At 35.1% G+C, this 24,824-nt stretch overlaps 1 protein-coding gene across 1 annotated transcript in view; it reads right to left on the bottom strand.

The window, feature by feature from the left end:
* CSNK1G3 (casein kinase 1 gamma 3) overlaps positions 1–24,824 on the bottom strand; it is a 70,114-nt gene that overhangs the window by 37,628 nt on the left and 7,662 nt on the right. The window contains exons 3-6 of the mRNA XM_030467772.1: positions 16,351–16,422; positions 12,367–12,777; positions 8,107–8,147; positions 1,458–1,527 (exon numbers count right to left, since the gene is read on the bottom strand). Of these exons, the coding sequence (XP_030323632.1) occupies positions 1,458–1,527; positions 8,107–8,147; positions 12,367–12,544 (289 nt within the window). The 5' untranslated portion in view covers positions 12,545–12,777; positions 16,351–16,422. The remainder of the gene's footprint in view (positions 1–1,457; positions 1,528–8,106; positions 8,148–12,366; positions 12,778–16,350; positions 16,423–24,824) is intronic.

A 24,824-nucleotide genomic window follows, 5' to 3' on the forward strand; every position in this document is an offset into this window, starting at 1 on the left:
AAACCAGCTTTCTCAAACCTGGCCTTTCTCAACCTGGCCTTGAATATTTCCAGGGACAGGATCTCTCTGAGCATCCCCTGTCAGTCTCATCACCCTCACAGTAAAGAATTTCTTCCTAATACCTAACTTAAATATACCTTCTTCCAGTTTAAAGACACTATGCCTCAGCCTATCACCTGCATGAAGTAACTACCCAGCTTTCTTATCCTGATTACTTTTCTCCAATTGACTAGACATCCTGCCACTTGAACAGGAATAGGCAAGGTCACTCCTTGCAAGAGTTGCCATAAAATTCCTGGCTGCAAAGCATTCATCCTACAGCATCAAAAAAAACATTCTACATTAAAATATTGTAAAGTATGTCTCCCTAGTCGGGATCTTTAAAGAAGAGCCAAAATGTTGAAAGCTACCTAAACTTTGAGAAACACGATCGAATCAATGAACATATGATCCTCAATTTTTGAAATTTAACGCAGTATTTTAAAAGTATAAAAAATCATAATATATACATTCAAGACAACCAAGTCATATGAGCATGTTCATTTTGTACTCCCTGACTTCTGCAAGCGACTTTTCAGATTAAATAGCATTTTATTGTAGTTTAAGCATAGCTTTAAAATCACCGTTACAAAATTCAAGGTGGCTTTGACAGGCAAAAAAAACCCAAAATATGCGTGTGGATGTAAAAATAACTATTAGTAGATTTTTTTACAGAATAAATTTCTACACTAATGAAATTGAAAAAGTAATTAACTACATGACATACGAAACACTGTATTAAAAATTAAAGGAACATTTAGAAGAAAAAAATCACATTTTTTCCCAGGGCATAACTGACTTAGGGAAGATCTGTATTAATTTTCATAGCAGAAGAAGCTTCATATCTTGCTCAATATAGAGTTTTATAAAAGTCAAAAATACATGAAATTTTAGGTATTGGTCACCTAGAAAAGCAAAAAAGTGCTAAGTCTATAATTGAGGGAACAATCAGAGTACTTCTGGGTGCAAAAGCACCAAGGGGAGTGAAATGAGTTTCAAATCTTAAAATGCATTTAAACTTCTTCTAGCTATCTAGACATCATAGCAACTCTAAAAAAACATTATTAGTAGAGTAGCAGTTTGGTCATTTATAATGTTTATTCAAAAGAAAACACTGAATACTCTAAGACTGCTTAGCTTAATGTACACCTAAATGTACACAAAATTTCTCATATTTAAGACTTATTAAATAGTCTTAGGATTTCACAGACAAAGCACAGAACAAAAAATTCTTACTGCACTAGGAAAAGGTATACATTAATTCCACTGGGTTATGGGTTGTTTTTTTTGTTTTGTTTTGTTTTGCTTTAAGTAACTATGGACATTTTATTAACTCAATTTATGCTTCTAAGCCAGAAAGCGTCTGAAAAACTGATCCGGATTACATTACAGTAAAATGTATTGACATTGCTTTTTACCTCCAGATCCTAGCTGCTTGTAGAATCTGTATTCCAAATGTAGCTGTGGTGCTCTCGACTTCATTGGCTCCTGATTTAAAAACAAAAACAGCATTTAAAACACAGGCTCTGCCCCAAAGCCCAATAAATAATACAGTAAGATACTACCAACCAAACTAACCCTACTGCTTCAAAGCACTTGTGAAGTTTGAATGTTTCTCCCAAAACTACTAGTTATAAAGAAACTAAGGGAGACCAGAGCATATAGGGGACATTTACATCTTGTATTGCTCCAGGGGCTGGGGTCCAATATGCAAACCCATTCACAGATCCACAAGGGAATAGCTGAAATACAATTTGTCTCGCCAAACCATGTAGGTGATGTGTCTCGCAGCTCAGAAGGTAGCACTGGTATGCAGCTTAACAAATTAAACAGACTACCCACACACCAGCTATAAATAACAGATGTATGTTTATGCAAAAAATCTTTTCTCCTTGGATCTCGACAAAAAAATACCAAGTCTATCTAGGAAACACTACCAGTTAATCAGAAAAAAGGAGCACCATTCTGAACTATATATCCAAACAACAACAAAAAGGCAACAGAATACGTTTGTAGCTTAAATCTCTTTTCCTAATACAATTTACTTAAGTTAAAAAGCTTAGTTCTGTGTTCTACATACTAATGTGGTATGGTCTTATAGAATAAAGCAACAGGAGCTCAAGCACAGAACGCAAAAGCAGCCTAAACGAAAACCCTAGCTTCTTGAGTATTCACTTTGCAAAGTAAAAGGATTTCATAAGATTCTTTAAGAAACGTCCTGGAGCATCTAGAGAATTCATAAGCATTTGTGCCAGCTGAACACTAACTCTTTTCAAAGAACTTTCTAAAAATGGTCTCATTTCTTCACAAACTGAATTACTAAGCAAAAATGACTGGATGACAAAAGGAGCAACTCATAGTTGGAGAAGAACACATGGAATTCATTGTCAAGTAATAGGGACAGATATCCCTTAACGAAAATACTTCACTGTAAATGCAGACCTAAGCAAATCAGTACAATTATCAACCTTCAGTACTCAGCTACCAAAAAGGATGTTATTAAAACATTTTAACCTTTCACAAAGCCACACAAACTTTGCTACTAATTCGCCTACCAGTATTATACAAGTCTGTTAGTTGCGAAATACACCACTCTCTACTTCGTCTCTAATTAAAGTTCATCATTATGCACACTAAGAGGAAAATATCTTACTCCACAATACGGTGCATGTCTGCTGAGTATACCAGGACAAGACACTAGATTATGGGCAGTTTGATTTTGTCCAGTAATAGAGCTTTGCCTTAAATGATAGCATGTTAACAATCACCACTCAATGATAAAGGATACTGCCACAACAAAGATTAAAAAAAATCACTGGTATGTATTAAATTTATGTAACTAAGACTCAAAAAAATTTCGTATTAAAAAGAAAAAGCTTCTGATTTTTGACATACAAAGCTAAACTTTTTCAAATTAATATTGCCTGTTTTGGTCTTTAGCAGGAAACAGTTCAGATAAGCCTCCAAAAGGCTGTTCACAAACAGTCAAGCAACCCTACTTGGCAACCAACCAAAGACTGAAGTTAAACCCTGTCTACCAGAGCAACAAATACTTTTACTCCCTCCAGTAATGGTGAAAATAATGTTGGAATATGAACAGGTAGTCCATTTATTGGCTGACATTCTTCTGGAATTGCCTTATTTTTGTACAAGGCTTAGATATTTTCCTGGCTGTTTAGTAACTCCAAACACACAAAGCAAATAAAATCTTTTGTTCAAAAAAACTTGTGAAAGGGCAAGTACAATAAATTCTTCACATAAAATTTGTTATTCCACTTTGAAGTATGCAGTGAACTACTGATAAATGAGAGAACTGGATAAGGATAAATCAAGAAAAATTATGTTAAATATAATCTTCCGCTAACATGGAAGTGAAGAATACACCAGTGTAACTAATAAAAAGCATATTCAGAAATTAAAATAAAATGGTAAATCACAGCAAACCATGGTTTTATTTTTCTTAGTATTTCTGTAGGCTTCAATATCTAAAAATAAACGTGGGAACATGGAACTGTTCAAAGATTACGTTAATCCCAGAGGGCTTTGAAGCCAGTTTCTCCTCTCAATAAAAGAAATTAGTGCATTTTGTTTACTCAGAAAAGCTCAGGTCTTCACTAAAGTATCCTGAAAGAACTGCTCCAGGACCTTCATAGTGTTCGGGAAAGGACCTTAATTACACTACTCTTATATTGTAGTCTAATTCTTTAGAGCTTCTGTATTGGAACATAGATAGCTTCTTTTCCCAGGAAGGTTTCTCTCAACGAGGGTCATGCTGCCAAAGAACTAATTACAGAATTAATCTGTAGTTTACTAAGCACCAGTTACCTGAGAACCAGAAACAACAGCTCCTTAGCTCATCAGTTTTTTTGAACTCAGCTTTTCCCCTCTTTTTTTCTTTTGTGGGATGCTTATACATTCAAGCAAGAGGATAAAGACACCAGAAATGTGAAATTTGTTTCAAATTGGGTTTTTTCTGCTGTTATTTTTTTGTGCCAAATATCTGGAATAAGCTAATATACAATTTTTAAGATATGCCAATTACCTTTTAAGGGGCTTTGAGAAAATAGATTATTTTAACTGTAAGGTTAGAAATTTAAGAACTCTGATGTTACCCAAAGGACAATATTCAACGATTACTTATTTTTCATGCTTTTAGTAGTTCAGTGAGAACCCCTAACTCAGCATATCTTTTTTCTCTGCTTCATATTTTATTAAGCAAGAACAAGCAAAAACTACTTTCGGTCTACTAAACAGAATTTACTACAGCCTACTAGAGGTTTTGAAATGACATAATTCTAGATCACAGTAATTATTTAAAAACAAAAAGGAGGAAAAATGCATTCCAGAGTTGGAGCTAATTGCAATCATTCTTCTACACACTCTCTTCTTATAATTTGAAGGATTAATACCTTAACATTTAAACGATTAATGAATCAATTAATTAAAGACTGCAGATGAAAAGCACCAGCAACTACCTCATAACTTACTGTCTGTCACACAGAGAAAAATCTACTTTTTCTGGAAGCAGATCAGGCAAAAATTTAGTTTGCAACTGGTTACTGTTTAAGCATCCTGCAGAGAGAGCAAGTCTGAAAAAAAACACAAATTTGTCCAAGAAAAAGGGAAGAAGCATGAAGGAGTAGAAAATCCTGAACAGAGAATAGAATGCTAAGTAAAATGGAAGGTCACATAAGTGAAGTAAAACTAAGAATAAAGGGAAGAAGTAGCAGGAAAAGTACAGCTCATACGCACGAAATAGTTATTGATGAAGAACTCTCATCACAAGATAGTGATCTGTATACAAGCAGACCAGCAGAAAGAAACACTGCTTGACAGTGAACAACTAAAAAAACCCAGCTTTTAAAGAAGTCCACTATAACATTCCAAAGCAGAACAAGCCACAGTGAAAGAAGTCAGATTAAGAGCAAGATTCTGGTGCCACTGTTGTACCAGAATAACTATGCATTTACATATAAACTTTATACATTAAAATGCATACATTTAGGACCCTCAGGCTTCATGCAGAAAAATTACTGTTTCCTCACAACTAAGTCCTGAAGTTGCCATTAGCATCATAACCAGGAACATACTTGTAGAATTGTGTCCACAAGGAAGCTAATTCAACACAATGAAATGTTAATGTCAAAACAGTAGCTTTAAATCCATTTACTTTTAAGATCAAAAGCACTCCTGTAAATTGCTGAATAAATGCAGCCATTGTAACCCATGCTTTCAAGAGAAACCTACGCAATCCTCCTGCACTAGAGTATATATGGTTACCATTCATATGCAGAACATGCCAAATAGATGTCTTGCTGCTCACAAAAAAACACTTCCATGTGGAATACTATTACAACTTCAGGATGCGGTAGGAGATATATTGCCACAAACCATACCTGCCAAGGATTATTGTTTAAAACAGGCTACATACATAATCCAAGTAACCCAGCTCAGGTGGGCTTAACTTTAACTACAACAAGTATGAAACAAAGAGGAAATTAAGTCCTCCTAATTTAGGATAACAAATAAAAGACTAAGCATAGGCCCAACTACTGCTTTCCAAACAAAGGGACTAAGAGCCAGAGAGACAAATAAACCTGTAAGGTTTACATTTTAAAAGGAAAATTATGGTATACCACAAGCAAGTACAGTTTACCTGTTAAGAGTGAAGACCTGGTTTTGTCTCAAATAGGAGAAGAAAAAACAAAAAACCCAAATTGCAACTATAACCTACAATTTGCTGTAGGATGTTAAGAAACCTAGTCTTGGTACCCAATGCCTTTCCAGTTGAGAAACAACTTCAAAAGAGCTGAAAGCTCTTAAAAAAAAGCTAAAAAGAAAATTAAAAAGTAAAAAGGAGAATCATATTAAAAGAAACCACGAGTTCTACTTAAGTTCATTTTTACCTTACAATGACAATAGAAGTTCCAGTGCTGATTTTCACTGTGCTTTCTTCTATTTGTTGTATATTGCAAAAAAACAGATTTCTATACCACTAATGCAAAAAAACATTTCTATACCACTAATGTAAAGAGGACAAGTCAGAAATTAACTACATATTTACAGTTTTTTAGGCACAAGTAGCAAATGACAGGCAGACTTTACTACACTGGTTCTTTAGTGACTTCAAAGTAAGTTATTCAATAATTATACTTCAAGCTTTTTGCAAAGGTGTAGAACAGCTGTAAAAATGAGTAATCTGGAAAAAAAGTTACAGGTTGAAAATGTAGCTAAGTTTATTAATACTGTTATGGTTTGAGTGGGCACAGGTTCGCTTCATATCCAAAGACTTAGAGCGGGGATGATGCTTAGGACCCTGAGGGATCCCAGGAACTAAAGTGTCAGTGTTCCCTTCTATTCCCTGCCACACCCTATAAATCCAGAAGGGTGGAAAAGTTCCCCTCTTCCCGCTCTATTCTTCCTTCCTGTGACTGGATGCCTGGGAGAGAAGCTGGTGCTCTGCCCTCATCTTGCTGTGTACACAGCAGGATCTGACTCCAGCAGCTGCTGGGAAGAGCCCTGGCACCATTTTCCCAAGTCAGCTTCCGCACTAGAGAATTTTGGGCACATCTATCAGGGACAATTTCAGCTTGTACCAGTCACCAATTTAAACTGGGCTTTGTATATATGTGTATATATTTCATTAATATCCCACATTTTACTATCTTTTCCCTGTTCAAGAAAACCTGCCCTAGTTCTGACTTCCAACCTTGAAGTCTCCCGTCCTTATCCGCTTTTTATCTTACCCTGGGCTAGCAAGGGAGTGGGTGCAATAGAGTGCAGTTCTGGTACCTGGATTAGCCCTGATCACTAATTGGAGACAAGTATAATTACAAATATAATAAAACCAGTTTTACCAAAATATGCTCTTGGTCTACATCAAGTAAAGAGTGCTTAGGAAAAACAAAACAAACAACAAAAAAGACAAAACAAAACAAAAACCAAACAACAACAAATTAAAACTCTTTGTTGCAAATTATTTCTGAATGTGCTTTATAGTAACAAGAGGAATTCTCAGACCATTTTCACGTTTTACCACAGATGCAAAAAGATACTTTAAACAAAATTAATTTAAATCTACTATAACATACACACACACACTATAATCCTCAAAAATCCACACAGTGCTGCTCTAACCTCACTATTATGTTTCTAAATCTGTAACTACTCCTATTTTTGTAAGAAAGGATAGTTATACTAATATTTTCAGGAGTTTATTACTAACATTTGTAATGCTTTTCAGATTGCCCATCTAAAAAAAAAATCTAGAAATTGCCCATTTCGTTTTCCGAAGTTCACCTTTCACTTTATTGAAACAGAAATTCACCATGTTATGCTGTGGAAAGCTTTCAGTCCTACTGCAGTAACAAGAAATTAATGGAAATTCAAAGTCCTAAAATTCCTGTGATGGCACAAAGCAAACAACTGAATTTCATCATGAAATATTTTGGGTAGGAAACAGATCATTTACCAAGAAGCCAGAAGTATCCAGAAGCAAAAACATGTTCTAAAATGGGTAGTTCAGATGAATGATTCAGAAAAAGCTGAAAAATAACGTAGTAACAAAATATACAAATTTACCCAGTTTTTAAGTGATGGAAATATTTTATGCATCTTCGCAAATCAAAAAGGTCTACCAAAACATATATGCAAGTACCAGTGATTACAGGATGGGAATAAGAGTGTTAAAATACAGGAAGTATGCAGAATTTCTGGAGCTTCTCTGCTGTCACCTGATGGCAGTTCAAATTAAATTTGGTGCTCCTTTAATTGCTGTGCAAAAAGGAATCTATTAGAAAGACTGCTTAGTGTAGCCCTGAAGAAGTCACCGATCACCATCAGCTCCACACAGATTTACCTCTGAGAACACTGACAATAATTAACACTGGTTTTATTCCATATTACCAAAGCACATAACTCAAATCTACCAAACTGCTTTCTTCTAGCTAGTTGAAAACTTAACAAGACTATTAAGGATTTCATTTGAGGAAATCAAATCATTATATATGAAACAGAAATTCTTATTAGCTTCTCACCCCAAATCCATTAAAAAAATAATTAACTTACCAGTTTAATTGCCACATATTCATTTGTGTATAAATTTTTTCCTTGAAAAAAGAAAAAAAAAGTAAGATATTGGCTTTACTGCTCAATTAAAATACTGTTTAAACTTCAAGGAAGCCTTTGAAACACTTTTGATCTAAATTACTTTTAAAATGTGGCTTTTTTATTCTGATACCATACGTCAAAGAGAACTTTGTTCTTCAATTGTGTTATAGGTCACAGTTTCACTGAGACAGTTCCAGCTGTTTCGCCAAGTCTGCAAAAATTTTACATGCTAGAAAAGCTTGGAAATTGGTATATTATTAGAAGTAGAATGTTATACTTTATTTTCATATTTATTGCTGAAAACTATTTAAAATTATGGTAAAATTATATGGTTTGGAACACAAGATATTAATCCAAGTTACAATTAACCAGAACCATTATTTCCTTAATTCTGTAATTCACTAAGCTCAAAGCTAGGACAAATAGGGCAAGGATATTACTGCATTAAATGAGTACACCATTTGGAAAAAGCATCTGATGCTTTAAAAGTTATTTTGTAACTGAAGAAGCCTGTTTCAGCAAGTCATTACTTTAAACTCTATGCAATGACTAATAAATTAGAGGCTTCACAGGTGTAAAATTAAAAAACAGCTGATAAAGGAAAAAATAAGTTTTCACTTGCCACTCTGTTTCCCTACAATCTTCATTTAAGTGTGTATTATTTTTAGTTACAATCCTAAATTTTTCTCTGCAGTATTACTCAGGTGTAAATTTCCCATGTTTAGCTCAGTTTTGGTAGAGAAATAAATGCAAAAAAGACATGCATGAAGACAAAAGGTTTATGAAAAAAGACAGTTACATTTTATAGTCAAAGATTATGATCTCACCTTTCATTCATATTTTTAAAACAGTACTCATGCAAAGCCTAAAAAGATATAATCAAATATACATACTTAAATTTAAGATATATTTAAGTCGTGTCCATTACATGTCCTTTAGAAAGAGCAAGTTACCTAAAGGCTTTATAATAATAAACACAGAAAAAGCATGCCCACTAGAAGAATAGATAATTGCAACACCTACACAGGGACTGAAGTGAAAATTCAGGCATCTTCAACAGTTTTTTTTCTTTTCTCACAATAATTTAAATTTTTGGCAAAAAAAGTGTACTTGTTTGAACTTGCTTATGTCCCTTCCCTATATCCCTGTTGTTATTACAACCTAGAAGACATTTAAAAGAAACTCTTGCAGGGGCCATGCTCATTCAGTCTATTAGATACATAAATCAGCTACTGGAGAACCTAACAAATCCTGTTTCAGTTATATGACTGGATATTGGGTTACAGTACCTATATGCAGTAATAAGAGGATTATCACTCTGAAGAAATATCAGAAGGGACATTATAACTTTCACGTGGTGATATCAGACAATCACCTCTCAAATCTGGAAGGCAGAAGATCTGACACCACTGCTGATCTATCTTGAAGCACAAAACAGGTACCCCACTTGGAGTACTGTGTCCAGTTCTGGAGTCCCCAGAATAAGAAGGGCATAGAGCTCCTGGAACATGTCCAGAAGAGAGCCACTAAAATGACCAGAGGGCTGGAGCACCTACCCTACCAAGTAAGGCTGAGGAAACTGGGGTTATTCAGCCTAGAGAAAAAAGGAGGCTCTGAGGTGACCTTATAGTGGCTTTCTAGTATCTGAATGGAACCTACAAGAAAGCTGGGGCTGGGATTTTTACACAGGTGTGTAGCAAGACAAGGGAAATGGCTTAAAACTTGAAGAGGGGAGATTTAAGTTAGGCTTTAGTAAGAAATTCTTCAGGTTGCCCAAGGAAGCTGTAGCTGCCCCCTCCCTGGAAGCGTACAAGGCCAGGCTGGATGGGGCCTTGAGCAACCTGATCTACTGGAAAGTGTCCTTGGCCATGCCAGGGGGTTGGAACTGGATGACCTTCAAGGTCTCTTCCAACCCAAACTAACCGTTCTGTGATTCTATAACATATCACATGTATGAGCAAAAGGATTTCTTTTACTAATCCATCAATTTATTTTAATTATAGAAAGGACCTTAAAAATAACTGCTCATTAATCAAAACAATTTAGTCCTTTGCAAGTTAAATGCTTACATTTTTTGTAAATGCCACATACAGCAAATTTACCATTTGATCCACAAGTGATTACTCAAGTCTGGCAATTCGTTCCTTCTCACGTGGAAGAACTGCAATGCCTACCAATTTGTAGCTAACTTCATACCTTCTGAAGTGCAATTTCATTGCTCTGAAAAATCTATTCTCTGAGTCTAAGATTTGACGCTAAGACACACACTGAAAAAATATTCCACTTTGAGGAAGTGTCATACAAAAGTATGTCAAACAAATTGAGTACTTGAAAGAATCTTTGTAGGAGGGATGCCCATGCTAAGTTACTTGCTAATAATGTGAATGCAAAAGGAACAAATTTAAATCAGAGCTGTAATACCAATTAAACTCCTGTTTTTAATAACTGAAACACTTAAGGTATCTTACTCTACAAGTAATAGTAAATAAGGATTTAATGTTATCTAATATGTATGTTAAAAAAAAGCAAAAAAAAAGTCAGATATAAAAAAAGCCTGTACTTGTACTGGTGGCTGTTGTAGGACAGTACTCTACACTATGATCTTCCTCCTCTTTCATTTACTTATTTCTCCTCTTCTACTTCAGTACTATCAGACTTCGCATCTTAACTATTTTAATATTGTATTTAGAATAAAACAGATAACTTTACTATACCTACTACAAGCAAAAGAGTTAATCTGATATTGATAACAAACAGATTATCAACTCTGCACACTGTGATCACTTCAAGATAATAGACGGGAAAAAAATAACTTAGTTTACAATTGCCTTCAATAGTGACAGTAATTATACTGGTTTGATTTAGTTCATAGAAAGTTTTAAAAGAAAAATTATCATTCAAAGACAGTTTAGAAAAGTTGGAGGAGAAGTTGAAGACAGAAGTTCAGCTTCACTTGTAAACAGCAGAAGCACTCAGGTAACACCATAAAGGTCAAAATATATTAATCTTGTTTAAATATTAATAGGAATAACAAGCGTTCCTCCTACTGAGACTGTGTTAAATTCAGCATCCTCAGTCATAGCTCTAGCAATGTTATCTTTCATTCCCCTATGGTACTGATATGCTAAGCTTGTATACATTCAGACTTGAACTAGACAAGGCCCCAGGAAAGCATACATTAAAAATATTGTCAATAAGGACAATGAGTCTCTGCCTCTACCAGAGGCAGATCAACAGAAACACCTACATAGCCCATCCTACTCCCAAATAACCTGTTTACAGAAACATCTCTTAAAACCTGAAATCAGTGCATTAACTCAAGACTCCCATGAATAATGGAATGCATTCTTGATATAAAGGATCAAATTCTATGTCTTAACACACAGAATTCCCAGATCCTGAAAACCCTGGGTAATCAAGCTGTCATCATGGAAATTCAAGTCCACAAAATTAAATATTTACTTTTCCAAAAGCATGCCTCCATAATTTAGTGTCTATAATTGGTAAAATTCCCAGTTTTGCTGCCCAGATTCTTCTAAATTTCACAGGTCCCTCTGTCCCTTCTTCACCATTTTATTTTCATTCATCTATCTATTTACCAGGAACTAAGTCACAGAATTACAGATCTCCCAGCTTCTCTCTACAAATCTGTTCCCACTGTCCCTGTCTTAACAGCTGCTCACTTGTCTAGCTCATTATGCTGATCATCATGGAAAGGAAACCAAGGAAACCAAAAGCTTACTGCTAATTATTATAATTATTACACTGTAGTGTCTTCTGCAGTGGCTCCATGAGATCTCCAAGACCACAGTACTATAAGCTGGACCTCCAGCAGGAGGATGTGCTTCACAGAGCCTTACCAACAAATACATGTGAAAAAATTGCTTCAGGAAGCCAGGCAAGGTAGCAAAACAAAATAATAATGAAGCAATCTCCAACATCTCAGAAGAGACAACTGATTCAATTTACCCTAGCACTGCACAAACATACAAAATATTTTTAGTCCCAGAACATCTCCTGCTACAAAGATTCTTAATACGTGATAGAACTCATTCTGGCCAAGGTCAAGCCGCAAAAGATGTACGAGTAATTTCAATCTATCCAAAGCCTGGAAGTATTGTGAAGAGACCTATGGTGTGTTCATTTAGACATTTTCATGCCTAGACTGCATACAATAAACTTGAATAATGTAAACTGAAAAAGAAACAAGGATCTTACCTAATCGTAGTTCTCCAAAATTGCCACATCCAATTTTTTTGCCAACTCTGAAGTTAGGGCCAACCATTAACACTCCAGAATTTGAAGAACCAGTTCCACGTGTATTATGGCCTGACCTCCCACTCGGCCGTGTCATTTTTTCATCTGGCTTGTCCTTGTCTTTCTTTTTATTATCCATGCCAAGTTTACGGTACTCCACTTTGATTTCTTCGTCTTCCTCAAAATCAGTGGAAGCAAATTCCAGTTAAACAATGTGAGAAGGAAAACATCACCTGCAAAGAGCCCAGCTGGCTTATGTCAGAAAGCAGTCTAGAGCAGCATCCCATTCACAAAGCGTTGGTAGTATCTTCAGTTAAAATGTATTTCCAGAAGGCACACCACCAGCAATATTGACTATCTTTTACAGCAATTCTGTTAAAGAAAAACACAGTTATTCATTACAGTAAGGCTCTTGTATAAAACAATTGTATGACTAACTGAAGAGAAAGGTTAAGTTAAAACTAATTATATATGCTTTACAGATTAAAACAGGTTTTAAAGACATAAAAGCATACATTGGCACAACTGACGTGAGCTTAAAAAAAAAAGAAATTAAAAGACAATAAAGGCTTAACACAAAAAACCAAAACAAACAAAAAAACAAACACACCCTTATAAAGCTAACTAGGTAAACACACTTCATGATACCAGCTCTGCAGAAGAAAGCATTTTTGTTTTTTTTTTCTTAGTACTCTGTTGATGTAAGGAAATGCACAGTTATTTAAGTTAAAGAAAGATACTCAAAATTATTCTATTGTCTGTTCTGAATTATGATTTGAGACATAGTTTATAAACTCATGGCAAGGACACTTCGGTTCTTCCAGTAACTCCTAGTGTATGAAAACAAAATATACTTATTCTTATTCTTCCCTACCCCACTTAATTACATCATAAATTTGCTTTCTAACTCCCCTCATCCATTTAGCACGACTGCCCAGAGACAAACTCCAAAATGGATTTCAACAAAAACATTCTATCTTACTACTATAATAACCACATGAAAACCTTCATTTTTATTATGCCCATATGAACAACTGTTTGATAACAGTTTAGAAGTCCAAAATTCAGTAGTTGGCTACAACATAGCCAGAACTTCAGGATGAGTTTAAGTATCTGTTAAAATTGTTCTGCTATATTTGTTTCAATGTTGGGAATACACCACAGTAGAAGAAAACATTGTATGAAAACAAATTTGTATGTTACAGACTACTTTATAAGGTGGTGAGACACTGGGCTAAGTTGCCCACAGAAGCTGTGGTTGCCCCCTCCCTGGAAGTGTTCAAGGCCAGGTTGGGTGGAGCTTTCAGCAATCTGGTCTAGTGGAGAGTGAGCCTGATGACTATTTTAAAGATAGTCATCAAGAGGATTTTGAACTGAAGACATTCATTTCTTGAACACATTTTTCATAAAGTGAAACTATTATATATTTTATCTTATTTCAACTTCTTAAAAATCAAAGATCTACTAGAGAAAAGATACCAAAGAATATGAATAACCACCCAAATCACTGAATCATGACACTCATAGCAAGGGCATAACAAGATTCTATTTTAAAATCACTAACTGGCTAACCTAACAGCTAACCTATCACTTCAACAATGAAGCACATGGTAATTAATTTAGTGAAGAAACATGATCCCCTTACTATGAAAGGTGGAACAAAAAAACACAAATGCAGATTCCAGTTCAAGTACACTTGATTGATGCAAGGGTTAAGGACTTCAGCTGCAAGTAATGAATATAGTGATGCCGTATGATATAGACAGAGGCACTTAAGAGAAAAAGACAAGCACATTTGGAAACAACATACTCTTGCATATGTTCTAACATCACCAATAGCTAACCCTAAATCACCTTCCAAACCTCAGAGGAACAGACTCAGTGGGAAACAATAGGTAACTTCTACTCTCCCACTGTGCTACAAAAGCTAGGGAAGAAAAATTAAAACTATAAATGAAGTGTATTGTGGTAGGAGTTCAAGGGCACTATTTTATGCTTAGAAACGAGGTCAGTACATTTGATGCAACAGAAAGAAGAAACACGTCAAGGAAAAAATAGTCATGTGTCCTGTCTTAGTAGTTCTCCAGTGATAAGTAGCAACGCAAGCAATCCTAGAATTTCTAGTGCTAATACATGAGCTTCATGGCAAATAAAAGCAACCTAAACACAGCATATCACTGCAGTCAACAAAGCATAAAAAACACAGACAGTTACTGACACAATGCTTTGGTCATCTCAGTAGCAGTAGAAGCCTGAACTTCCTAGCACTTTTTTCCACACAAAAAAATCTTCATACAACCTAGTACTGAAATATTTTTCTCAGAACAGTGAAAGTGTAAAAAAGATAGCTCATAACAGTGAGACCAATGGGTACAACAGAGCACTAGGACTACAAAAGTGACTGGGTACACAGGCAAACCTGAAAATCCCAAATCCGATTTGAGTTAATAGGATTCTTAGCTTACAAGTTTACCATAGCTTACCTGTTCACACATGTACAATATCTAATCATATCAAATGAGTTTAAAATTGCATTCTTATACTGCATCACAATTTCATTTAAGAAGGACAGAACAGTTCTAGTTTTGTAAGTTATTTCAGATTTCCTAATTTTGTCTTTATATTTACCTACCATCTGAGCACAATATGAAGCCTTGCTAACAAAGCAGAAAACAGGTATAACAGGCTGGGGTTTGAGGGTGCTGGGAGGTAAGTCATGATGCATCAGGAATATTGAATAACAAGCATGAGGACAGAGGACATTAGAAATTCAGTAACAGCACTAAGGAAATGGTGATCTCTAATAGGTAAGTTATAAGCCAAAGAAAGCCCACCACCACCTGAAAAGCTTCCAATCTTGCACTATTTCTGCTGTAGCCCATAGAAAATAACACCACTGGAGGGGGACAACTTCCATCACCATCTCCATGGGCTACATTGGAATCCATGCTCTGGTGCCTGAAGCACCTACTCCCCCCTCCTTCACCTCTCACAGGTGCTGCAACAGCTCCTTTTACTGTTTTTAAGGTATCTTTCCCTGCAGGACCCATCATCTTCTCTGCCAGACTCAGCTGTACCATGCAGGATGCACAGGGCATCCCTATCCAATCCTCACAGAGACTCCCGCAGCACCACAGCACAGGCACCCAGTGCATTTACAAAAGCAACACTCACAGCTTCCAGATTTGTAAAATTCCAAATGCTACAGATAACATTTTTTAGAGCAGTATGTGCTTCCTGGTGAAACAGCCTATTATACACTTTTCATTTAAGAAACCACTGCTTTCAAAACTTTTGTATCTGCACATAGACTCATCACAAGCTGTCTCTAGATGTCATTTTAAAAAGTGAGTATGCAATAACAGAAAAGATAGGTTACAATGGAACCAACGATAAAGCTTGACTATAAGCTTCAGTCTTTATCAAGTAGATTAGTTCTGCAAATACTACTAGAATTTTGGAAGCAAATCACAGAGCAAGGGAAAAAAAATAAATAAACCCTAATGAAGTATTTCAGAGTACATAGTAAATAAACTGATTACTAGTTCCTTCCTAATAAAAGTTCTTATAGTGTGTAAGTAATGCTTTGAGAGTGTTTTACTGAAATTTAAAGCAACAATGCATGAAACAAAATATATTAAAAACATAAATTCAAGTTTTCAAAAATGTATCTATAACATGGCAACTTATGTATTTCTCTCTTCTGCTAAGCATCTGTTGAATCAACACATATTCCAGTTACACTACAGGCATGGTTTTTTATATAACTGGAATCAGCACATTCTATCAAGTTCCTGCTAAACGAGCACAGGAAACTCTGCCCATGTTTTGCACACTGTGTCAGAAATTTTCTTCATATTGAAGTTTCTGTACAAAATTTTTTGAAGTATTTTCCTTAGAAATACAAACAGCATTCAAGGTTTTGTTTATTTACACTGTACTTACCTATGACAAAGTTATATTGTTGACAGCAGTATGTTTTATTCACCATAACAGTCATATTCTAGAAGAGGAGATCTAAAAGACAAATTAGGTAGACAGATAGGTAGATAAATAGATAGATAGATAGATAGATAGATAGTTGTAGTACTTGCAATCACTTGGGCATGTAAAAACTTCTGATACAGAATGCAAGAAATTTTAAGTTACAGAAATTCTATTAGTTTTCCTAAACTGTTAAGAAAGATCCAGCAGATTTTTTTTTCTAAGATTCAGTTTGTCGGGCTCAGAAGTCAGACACCATTCAGAAGTATGATTCATCTAAAGTTAAAAAACCACCAAATACAGTGTAAGCATTTTATATTATTTGCGTAATCCTTTTATTGCTATGTGCTAGTAATAAGGGCTATTTCCTCTTCATATGAAATCTGCCTGGAAAGTATGCCATCCTCATTTCACAGCTTGATTTTGTTTAATTTTCATTTTTCATCTCTGCCTACATAAATGAACACACTCAACTTATGAGCTTCAGCCAGACATCAGATAATGCTGTTAGGATTAAATAAGTCTTGTTGCTCAAATGATGTATGATTAAATAGCATTATAATGGCAAACACGTCACCAAAGTCATCAGCAAAGCAATGTCATAGGAGTGAAATTACTATGTTGAATTAGAGTCAGAAAAGCCAATGGAAGCTAGGAAAAAAAAAATCTAAATGGTATTACCTACCAGTATCTAGACCTTCATCAGAAGCTACATCTACAAGCCATATAGATGGAGTATAAAATGTGAAACAAGAATGGAGGACCTCTAGAAGGAAAGTAACTGAGATGCAAAACTAAAAGCAGCTAGTAGAGTTTCTATCTATTTGATGGAAGTTAATGGACATTGTAGAGAGGATGCCTGAGAGGCAAGGAGAGAAGTAAGGAAGAAAAGCAAGAGTGAAAACAATAGCTAGAAACATGTTTCAGTTGACTGACAGCTGTTATAAACTTAACTGCAGGAGAGTAAAAGAAATCACAGGTTCAATTTTGGAAGTATAAATTAATGTCAATGGCAAAAGACAGCCAGCGCTATTAGTCCTTGTAAACAAATGACTGAAATACAGAACATACAGCCAAAATAACCTAATAAATATAAACTTAGCAACAAGATTACAGTAATACCAAACCAAAAACAAAATCTCAATTTGCAGTGAAAAAACACTTGAGGGCAACTGCATTTTTTAGAGCCATAGAGTATTGACTACTTCTGCCAGTACTAGCTTTGCTGCATTTAATGTAAGAAATCAAAGACAAAACTTACTATCTTGGATTCGCCAACACATTGGTGGGGCTAAACTGATAACTCTGGAACTACAGTAGTTAATCCCAGCTCAGGAGGGTTTGTTTAGTTCTTTGCTCCATTAAAGAAGCATGTTCTAGCTTACCTACAAGCACTATCACTCCCAAACTTCTTTGCACTTGGTCTCTACTGCAGTAACATTCTTCCTGAACAAGAACAGGTGATTAAAGACTTCTTCAACAAAGCCAAGGAAAGCACTAAAGGGAACAATCTCTAAAGACCTGTACTGTCTACTGGTTAGATGAGCAATTTTGTGGTATTTGGTAACTATTTCCTTGAAGGAACATTTTTACTCTACAGAATATGCTTTACAAATTGATTGGCACACAAATCTTGCTTACTATTTATTAAGGACAAAGAGATTCCAACTCAGAAAATTCAGTGTCTGAAATGTTTGTTTAGCACTCTCTGTTGCATAGAGCTCCACACCAAGAGCAACTGAATTGGTTTTGATGGAACTATGTATGCATGTAAACAAAGACGATAATTCACCACTACACGCAACTTTCTATTTAAATTCATGTTGTGCAGTTGTATAATTCTAAACTCCAAACACTGAAAACACCCCAAGAATTCATACAGAACTAGACATACAGAAATTAAGTTCAAGCAAGTATCTTGCTTCCAAGTAAGTTCACTGTGGAATACTTCAGTATTTTTTTACTTTTACAAGTAGATTATGACCTCTGAGTAATTTATACTAAGAGTATTTGCCTAAACATCTAAAGAGAACTGTTTAAAGGCACTGAAGAAAAACACTAATATTCTACATATGGTGAATAAGTGGGTGACTTAGAAAAACATTTTCAGGCTCTATTCCATCTTCCATTACACATTCAATATATTCAACAGCTTTGCTGCAATTTTTCCTGAGTTCACTTATCAGCTAAAAGAACAGATTTTGTATTAAGCAAAGACACGCTGCTAAAGAAAATCTGTGAAGCAAAATCCTTGAAGCAAAACAATCTTTACCTAAACCTACCCTAAAAAAACTTCTTAATCCTCCTCATCTTTTCTACCTCGATTCAGTACCCAAAACCTAACAGAACAGAGCAACACCAACTGTAAGAAAAAGGATAATTACACAAGGCCACAAAAATGCATGAAATTGAATACTCATTTTAAAGATGTCCTTTTCCAAGTGCACTGGAAACAAGAGTGTATTCTTTAAGCTGCATCACTACCAATGACCATAGAATGACCATACCAATGACCCCTCAATTTCTTTCACATCTACTAGTAAAAAGCCCCAGCTGGGATGGAAATTTTAAAACAAAACTGAGTTTTATTATCACACAAGTATTTACAGTTTCTTACACAGACACACATACTTATGTAAGATCATCAAATTCAAAGGATATTTCAGGGTCAAAGTTAAATTACTGTCAAAAAGTAGCAGGCTGCTAATATTAAAATTTTAATACAAGGATTGGCACACAGAAAGAAGCTACACCCAGGAAACATTGGAGATATCCCTAAATTACAGAGAAAGATACATATACTCATGCAACTAACTCATTAAGGAACCTTCTTTATTCACACATCTCTCAAATGACAGAGCCTGAGGCAGCAGCACCACTGTAATTTTACGGGTTAAGATGTTCCAAAGTGCGTGTCACAACAATGTTGCAAAAGTGCAAGTCATCTTTAAATCTTGCCAGCTACTTCATTCCTTTCTTGTGGTTTTGATTTACTCTTAAATAAGCCTATTAAGAGAACATTAAAGTTGCTAAATAAAACATTCCACTGTCTGAAAGTGGCAATGTTACATGAAACAAGCAACCAAAACTGTTCCCCTAAGCAACATTTCCATTACCTATCAGACTGAAATTACAAGATCCTGTATCATTGATAGAACAAGAGGTAGAAAGTCTCCCAAACTCTGAAGAAACACCTGGTTTAAACATAAGACATATGAAAATTCACAGATATTCTTACTATTTTGATACATATTCATCTTTTCTCACTTCCTCAAGCTTCTTTGTTCACATATTTCCAAGGTTTGACAGGTTTTTCACTGACCTCAAACTAGAAGAAAAGTTTCTCCTCACACCTAGAACACAGAGAAAGTTTCCAATGCCTCTTCCACAGATTTCCAAGAACCTTCCTCTAAGGTTACTCATAGTTTTTATGAAATAATTCACCTCCTAAGTGAATAGTAAGCCCTAATTTCAGACACAGAACAGTCCAATATGTATTTAAATATTAAAATTAAATTTAGATTACAGACAGAATAACACGGAATTTTATTAAGCACAACACCTCTAAGTATTTAACAGTAGAAAAAAGACAATTCATACTATAAATCTGAAATCAAGCTCAGAATGAGAGATTCATTGTGAGGTAATCAAATTCAAATATGTTATCAACTATATCTACTATTGTTCGTGCACCTCATGAGAAGACTAAGCATTTCTCTCGCATGGCTCTAAGATGACTGCATTTTTATCATTCATTTTTATACACATATCTCCATGCAACAGAGGACACTTGTGAAATTTCAAATCCACAGCAAAAAAATTCACAACTGAAGAGCTCTTTTAGTACAGGACAGCAGTTTGTATCTTCTAAGAGCTCTTGGAATAGAATTTGAACTGGAAAACACGAATTTAATATATGTTTTAATAAGATTCACTGCTTACCAAGATAAATAAATCCACACTTTAATAATTACATATTTAATTATTTTCCATTCAGTTCAAAGAAATTCAAAACCTCACATGATCTTCATGTGACCCAAAATAATACAGTTGCTATGGCAACAATCTATGTTACAAATAAATTTAACTAAAGCTTTATTTTTCATAAAAATAGGCACTTCCCATATTACTATCACACCACTTTGATACTGATTTCTTTTTACCGTTCTTTGAGCCTGAAAAATACTTTCATATACAGACTCCAGAAGAAAAACAGATGTTAAACAGTTCATTGCATATCTCAAATGTAACCAATCTGATTTGAAATTAACGATACTATTTCATAATTTTCTAGATTTCAGAAGCTGATAAAAAGGCAAAATCATTTTTATCTCAGCCAAAACTAAAGAAAAAATGAGAGTGCTAAAATACTCAATACAGAGAACTTCTAGAGATGATACACACTTATGACATGAGCTGAGAAAAGAACAAAAAACATTTCCAAACTAAGTTTCCTTGATGCAATTTCTCTCACACACTATCAATAACCTGTATCAAAATTCTTCATTACTGTATCATTTTACATTTCTTAGGAGTTCTCTAAATGAAGCCTCAACATTAAGAAAACTTCATCAGTAATCAATTTTGTTCACAACTATATAATTCACTCAAAATTATGGGGAAATTTCAGTTTTAGTTTTGCAACTGTAATGAAGCCTACTTTTCTATTTTTTTTTAATCTTTCTATACACAAAAAAAAATACAACTTGGCATTATCTGCTCCTTCCTTGATTGTGTTCATCATACTTTCAGAGGTTAGTTGGTTCATTTAAGAATTTTTTTTTTTCTCCCATTTCTTTGGTAATAACCATTCTGACTTCACTCAGGCAATCTTTGAAGCTCTGTAAAAGGAACATGCAAATCTTATGAAGCAGTATCATTCTCTATGCCTCCCTCCCAAAAAACCCAATAAAATAAGATTAAAAAACACAAACAAAACAAACAGAAAAAAACAAACAAAAAACCCAGAAAAAAAACCCTACCACACCACACAACAGTAATATTTTGCAGCAGATGTTAACTACTCCAAGAAACAAGGGTGAACTTTTCCAGTTTCATGTAAGAGGCTGATGTCTACACAAGATGAAAAACAGAACACACAAAAAGTGAAGAGACAGATGGACAAGATCTTTAGCAGCATCTACATTCAGGTCAAAGACCATTGTTCACATTCTTTCCAGTCAGTTTGCCTTTCACAAATACCAAAATTAGGTCCTACTTTTGCTTCCTAGATTTCAGCAGCAAAGAAGGAAAACAAGCAAAGCAAGTACTATGTATTTATCATATTCAGACCAAACTCATCATCCTTCAGAAGATGCATGTTAATTGGAGAAAGTAAACAGAATAACCTTATTTCAAAATCACGTGAAATCTCCTTTTAACAGATCATGAAGGAGTTCAGCTGTGCAATTTGTTTCTCAATAGACATGGCCTCAAAACAGTTTTGTTTGGTTTGTGTTCTTCAGCAAGCACCCCAAAGCAACTAAGTTCCCAAGTGCACTTAAATTTTGTTATTGTTACCAGCACTTCCAACAATGCAGTGTTTGCTTTTCAGGTACCTTCTACACTACAACATCTGTCTTCTGGTACTTAAAAGTCTGAGTTTTCCACAGATTCCTCTCTTCAATTTCTATTACTACCTCTGACCACTGTACCATTCAGGCAGCATCCAGTCTTCGGCTTCTACCTTCTGTAATATCAACAGAACAGTTTTGCAGAACAAAATTATAATGGGATTTAAGAATTCTGGAATGCAAATAAGATAAGCATTCCTGAAAAATATAGTAATTTTTTTTCAATTAGTTGTTCACTCTTAGAGGCTTGTAAGATTACCCCCATACAACATTAAGTTTTATGTAATGAAAGGCTAATCTACATAAGCAGCCTCAGTCTACAAATGAATACATATGAGATTCACTCAAACAGGCTAACTGAAAACATCAAGATAGGTCTGAGTGGCTTTCTTATGAATAAAAATTTACAAACCCAAGCCTTCTAAAAAAATCATGTTTTCCTGGCAGGTTATGTATACAAAACTACATTTCCCTCTCACAGAATCAGCAGCCATGCATTATTTTCAGCTAACAAAGTTAGTACAAGATTCCAGAACAAGATTTTAAAGGTGCAGGTATCTAACAATTTCCCTAGGGAAAGTTCATGAGCCAAGTGCATAGGGACATGTCATTCTTAAATACACAAAACCTAACAAAAAGCCTTAGTTATTAACACATTTAACTATCTGTCTTTCTACAAAAACTAACCAAAAATACACCTTATCTTTATTGAAGCTTGTTTAAACAGACCATTCTAGTTAAGCTACTGTAATTTTCCTTCTATGAAGCTTCTATATCACACAAAGAAAACTGAGGGCTACCGATACCCAAACTTTAGTATCTGATCTGTGCATTTAATTTTGTCTCTTTGAAGACTACAATACTACAAACAACCAACAATATTGCACCCTTTTTCACCACCCATCTGTCAGTTCTGGTTAAAATACAATCACATCAGAAGACACGTACACTGTGCAGGGTAACCCTAATTCAATACAAATTTTTCCCCAAATGATAGACTAGACTAATTACATAACAATTAAGCTTCCCAAACAACTTCTGTAAACTTAAAATTAACATCAACTGAAGACTCCTATTTTCTGTTTGGTGCATAAACATATATTTTCTCATTGACCCAGAAGAAGTCTGGCCCTAATCCACAAATCATGCTCCATTATAGGCTTTTATCACAAAATCCCACCAGCTTCACTTCAGTATTCCACTGCAGTAAACGCATTTACTTGGTTAAAATCTTCATGTGCATGCTTCTTACAGATCATTTTAGAGTAACAGCTGATGGTCAGTTTGCAGAAGGGAATCATTTAAACAGAAAGAATAATTTAAAAAATTAAACTATGACACTTTTACATGCTATTTACTAAGAAGCAGAAAAAGGAGATAAGAGATGGTTAAGCAGCATTCCAGTTATTAATTTTTTCACTTTCATCACCACCCTCCTGAAACACTTAAGGAGCTATACAGTCCACAGCTGGCTGAAAACTAATGATGAGCCAGCTAAAGCTAGAATGGATACTTTGATTTTCTACATCAGACATCATACCATCAGCACTCAGATGTCAAATGTATAGATTAGTTCAAAGCTAGGCTAAAGAAACTGTAAAGTTAAACACATCTAAAAGTTAAGGAAAAAAGCAAAGATAGCATTGATTTTTATCTACCACCATAAGTATGTCTGAAGACAAAAGCACAAGGTTGAAGCTTTCTAGCACAACGTGGTCAAAACATTTTCTAATAGTCCAAGAGATCATCATTCTGATATTAGTTGGAATTAGGATAGAATACACAATGTGCTCTGGCATCCTACAGTGATTGTGAAGTGCTGTATTCAAAATAAAAAGTCTGGTTTATTTATCCATTCCTCCTTTCCCTTATCTTTAATTATATGGTCATATTTTACTGTATGAACTTACAGAGGAGTCAATTTCAGGATAAATTATTTTTTAACTCAGAATTTTTCAACTTAAAATCTCAGTCACATCAGGAATTAACCGCTGTGCTACATGCCTGAAAAACAAGCCTAGAAAATAACAGATCACATGCTTATGCCTGACAAATCATGACCTGATCCCATAAGACAGTCACCTGTTCCCAGTACTATTGAGTATTAATGCTTCTTATGAGGCCAGACATCCAGAGGCATGTACTTCAGTTTCACAGGCTTTGGCAACACCAAACTACTGAGAGTATGTTTCAGTATCTCAGCCTTTCTTCATTCTGAACTCAACAAAAATTCATTTACCACTCTCATCCATTCCTGAATCATTTAGGCTTTCCTCTCTATAGTTCTCCACCTACTTTAGTCCAACTACAAGTGAACTGAAATGCAGTTCAAAGCATTCTCTTCCACACGTGGCCAGTACAGGTACAAACACTAGGATCAGAGAGATGCCTACAAATACTCCTTTGTCACCCAGCTCAGACAAGGCCCGTGTCACAGACCTAGTCACCCACTCACTGTGGGAAGTCAAGTATTTCCTACTTTTCCTAGGTAGAAGCATAGAAAACAAAAAAAACACAAGCTGGAAAGTCATTTTGTGGCAAATTTCAGTGCCCAGCAGCAGTCATCTCCCATCACAACAAAGCAGATTCCAAAAAAGTTCTGCTCCATTTGTACAGCACAGACATAAATATGGTCAGGACTTGGTTTTAGCCAAATTTCTTCCAAAACTGTCAGCAGTCCTTCACTGTTAAAAATGGTGTTTCTGAAGTCTTAGGCCTCAGCAAAACCTGCCTTAGCAGAAATTCCTTGCTAGAGTATTCCACTAAAACTCTAGTGCACACATTAACAATACCAGAACACAGATGAACAATTTGGTTAGGTGGGTAGGAGTTTTTGTAATTTCATCTTGGTTTGCTTTTTTT

The sequence above is a fragment of the Calypte anna genome, chromosome Z (genome assembly GCF_003957555.1).
Source record: "Calypte anna isolate BGI_N300 chromosome Z, bCalAnn1_v1.p, whole genome shotgun sequence".
Classification (NCBI taxonomy): Eukaryota; Metazoa; Chordata; class Aves; order Apodiformes; family Trochilidae; genus Calypte; species Calypte anna.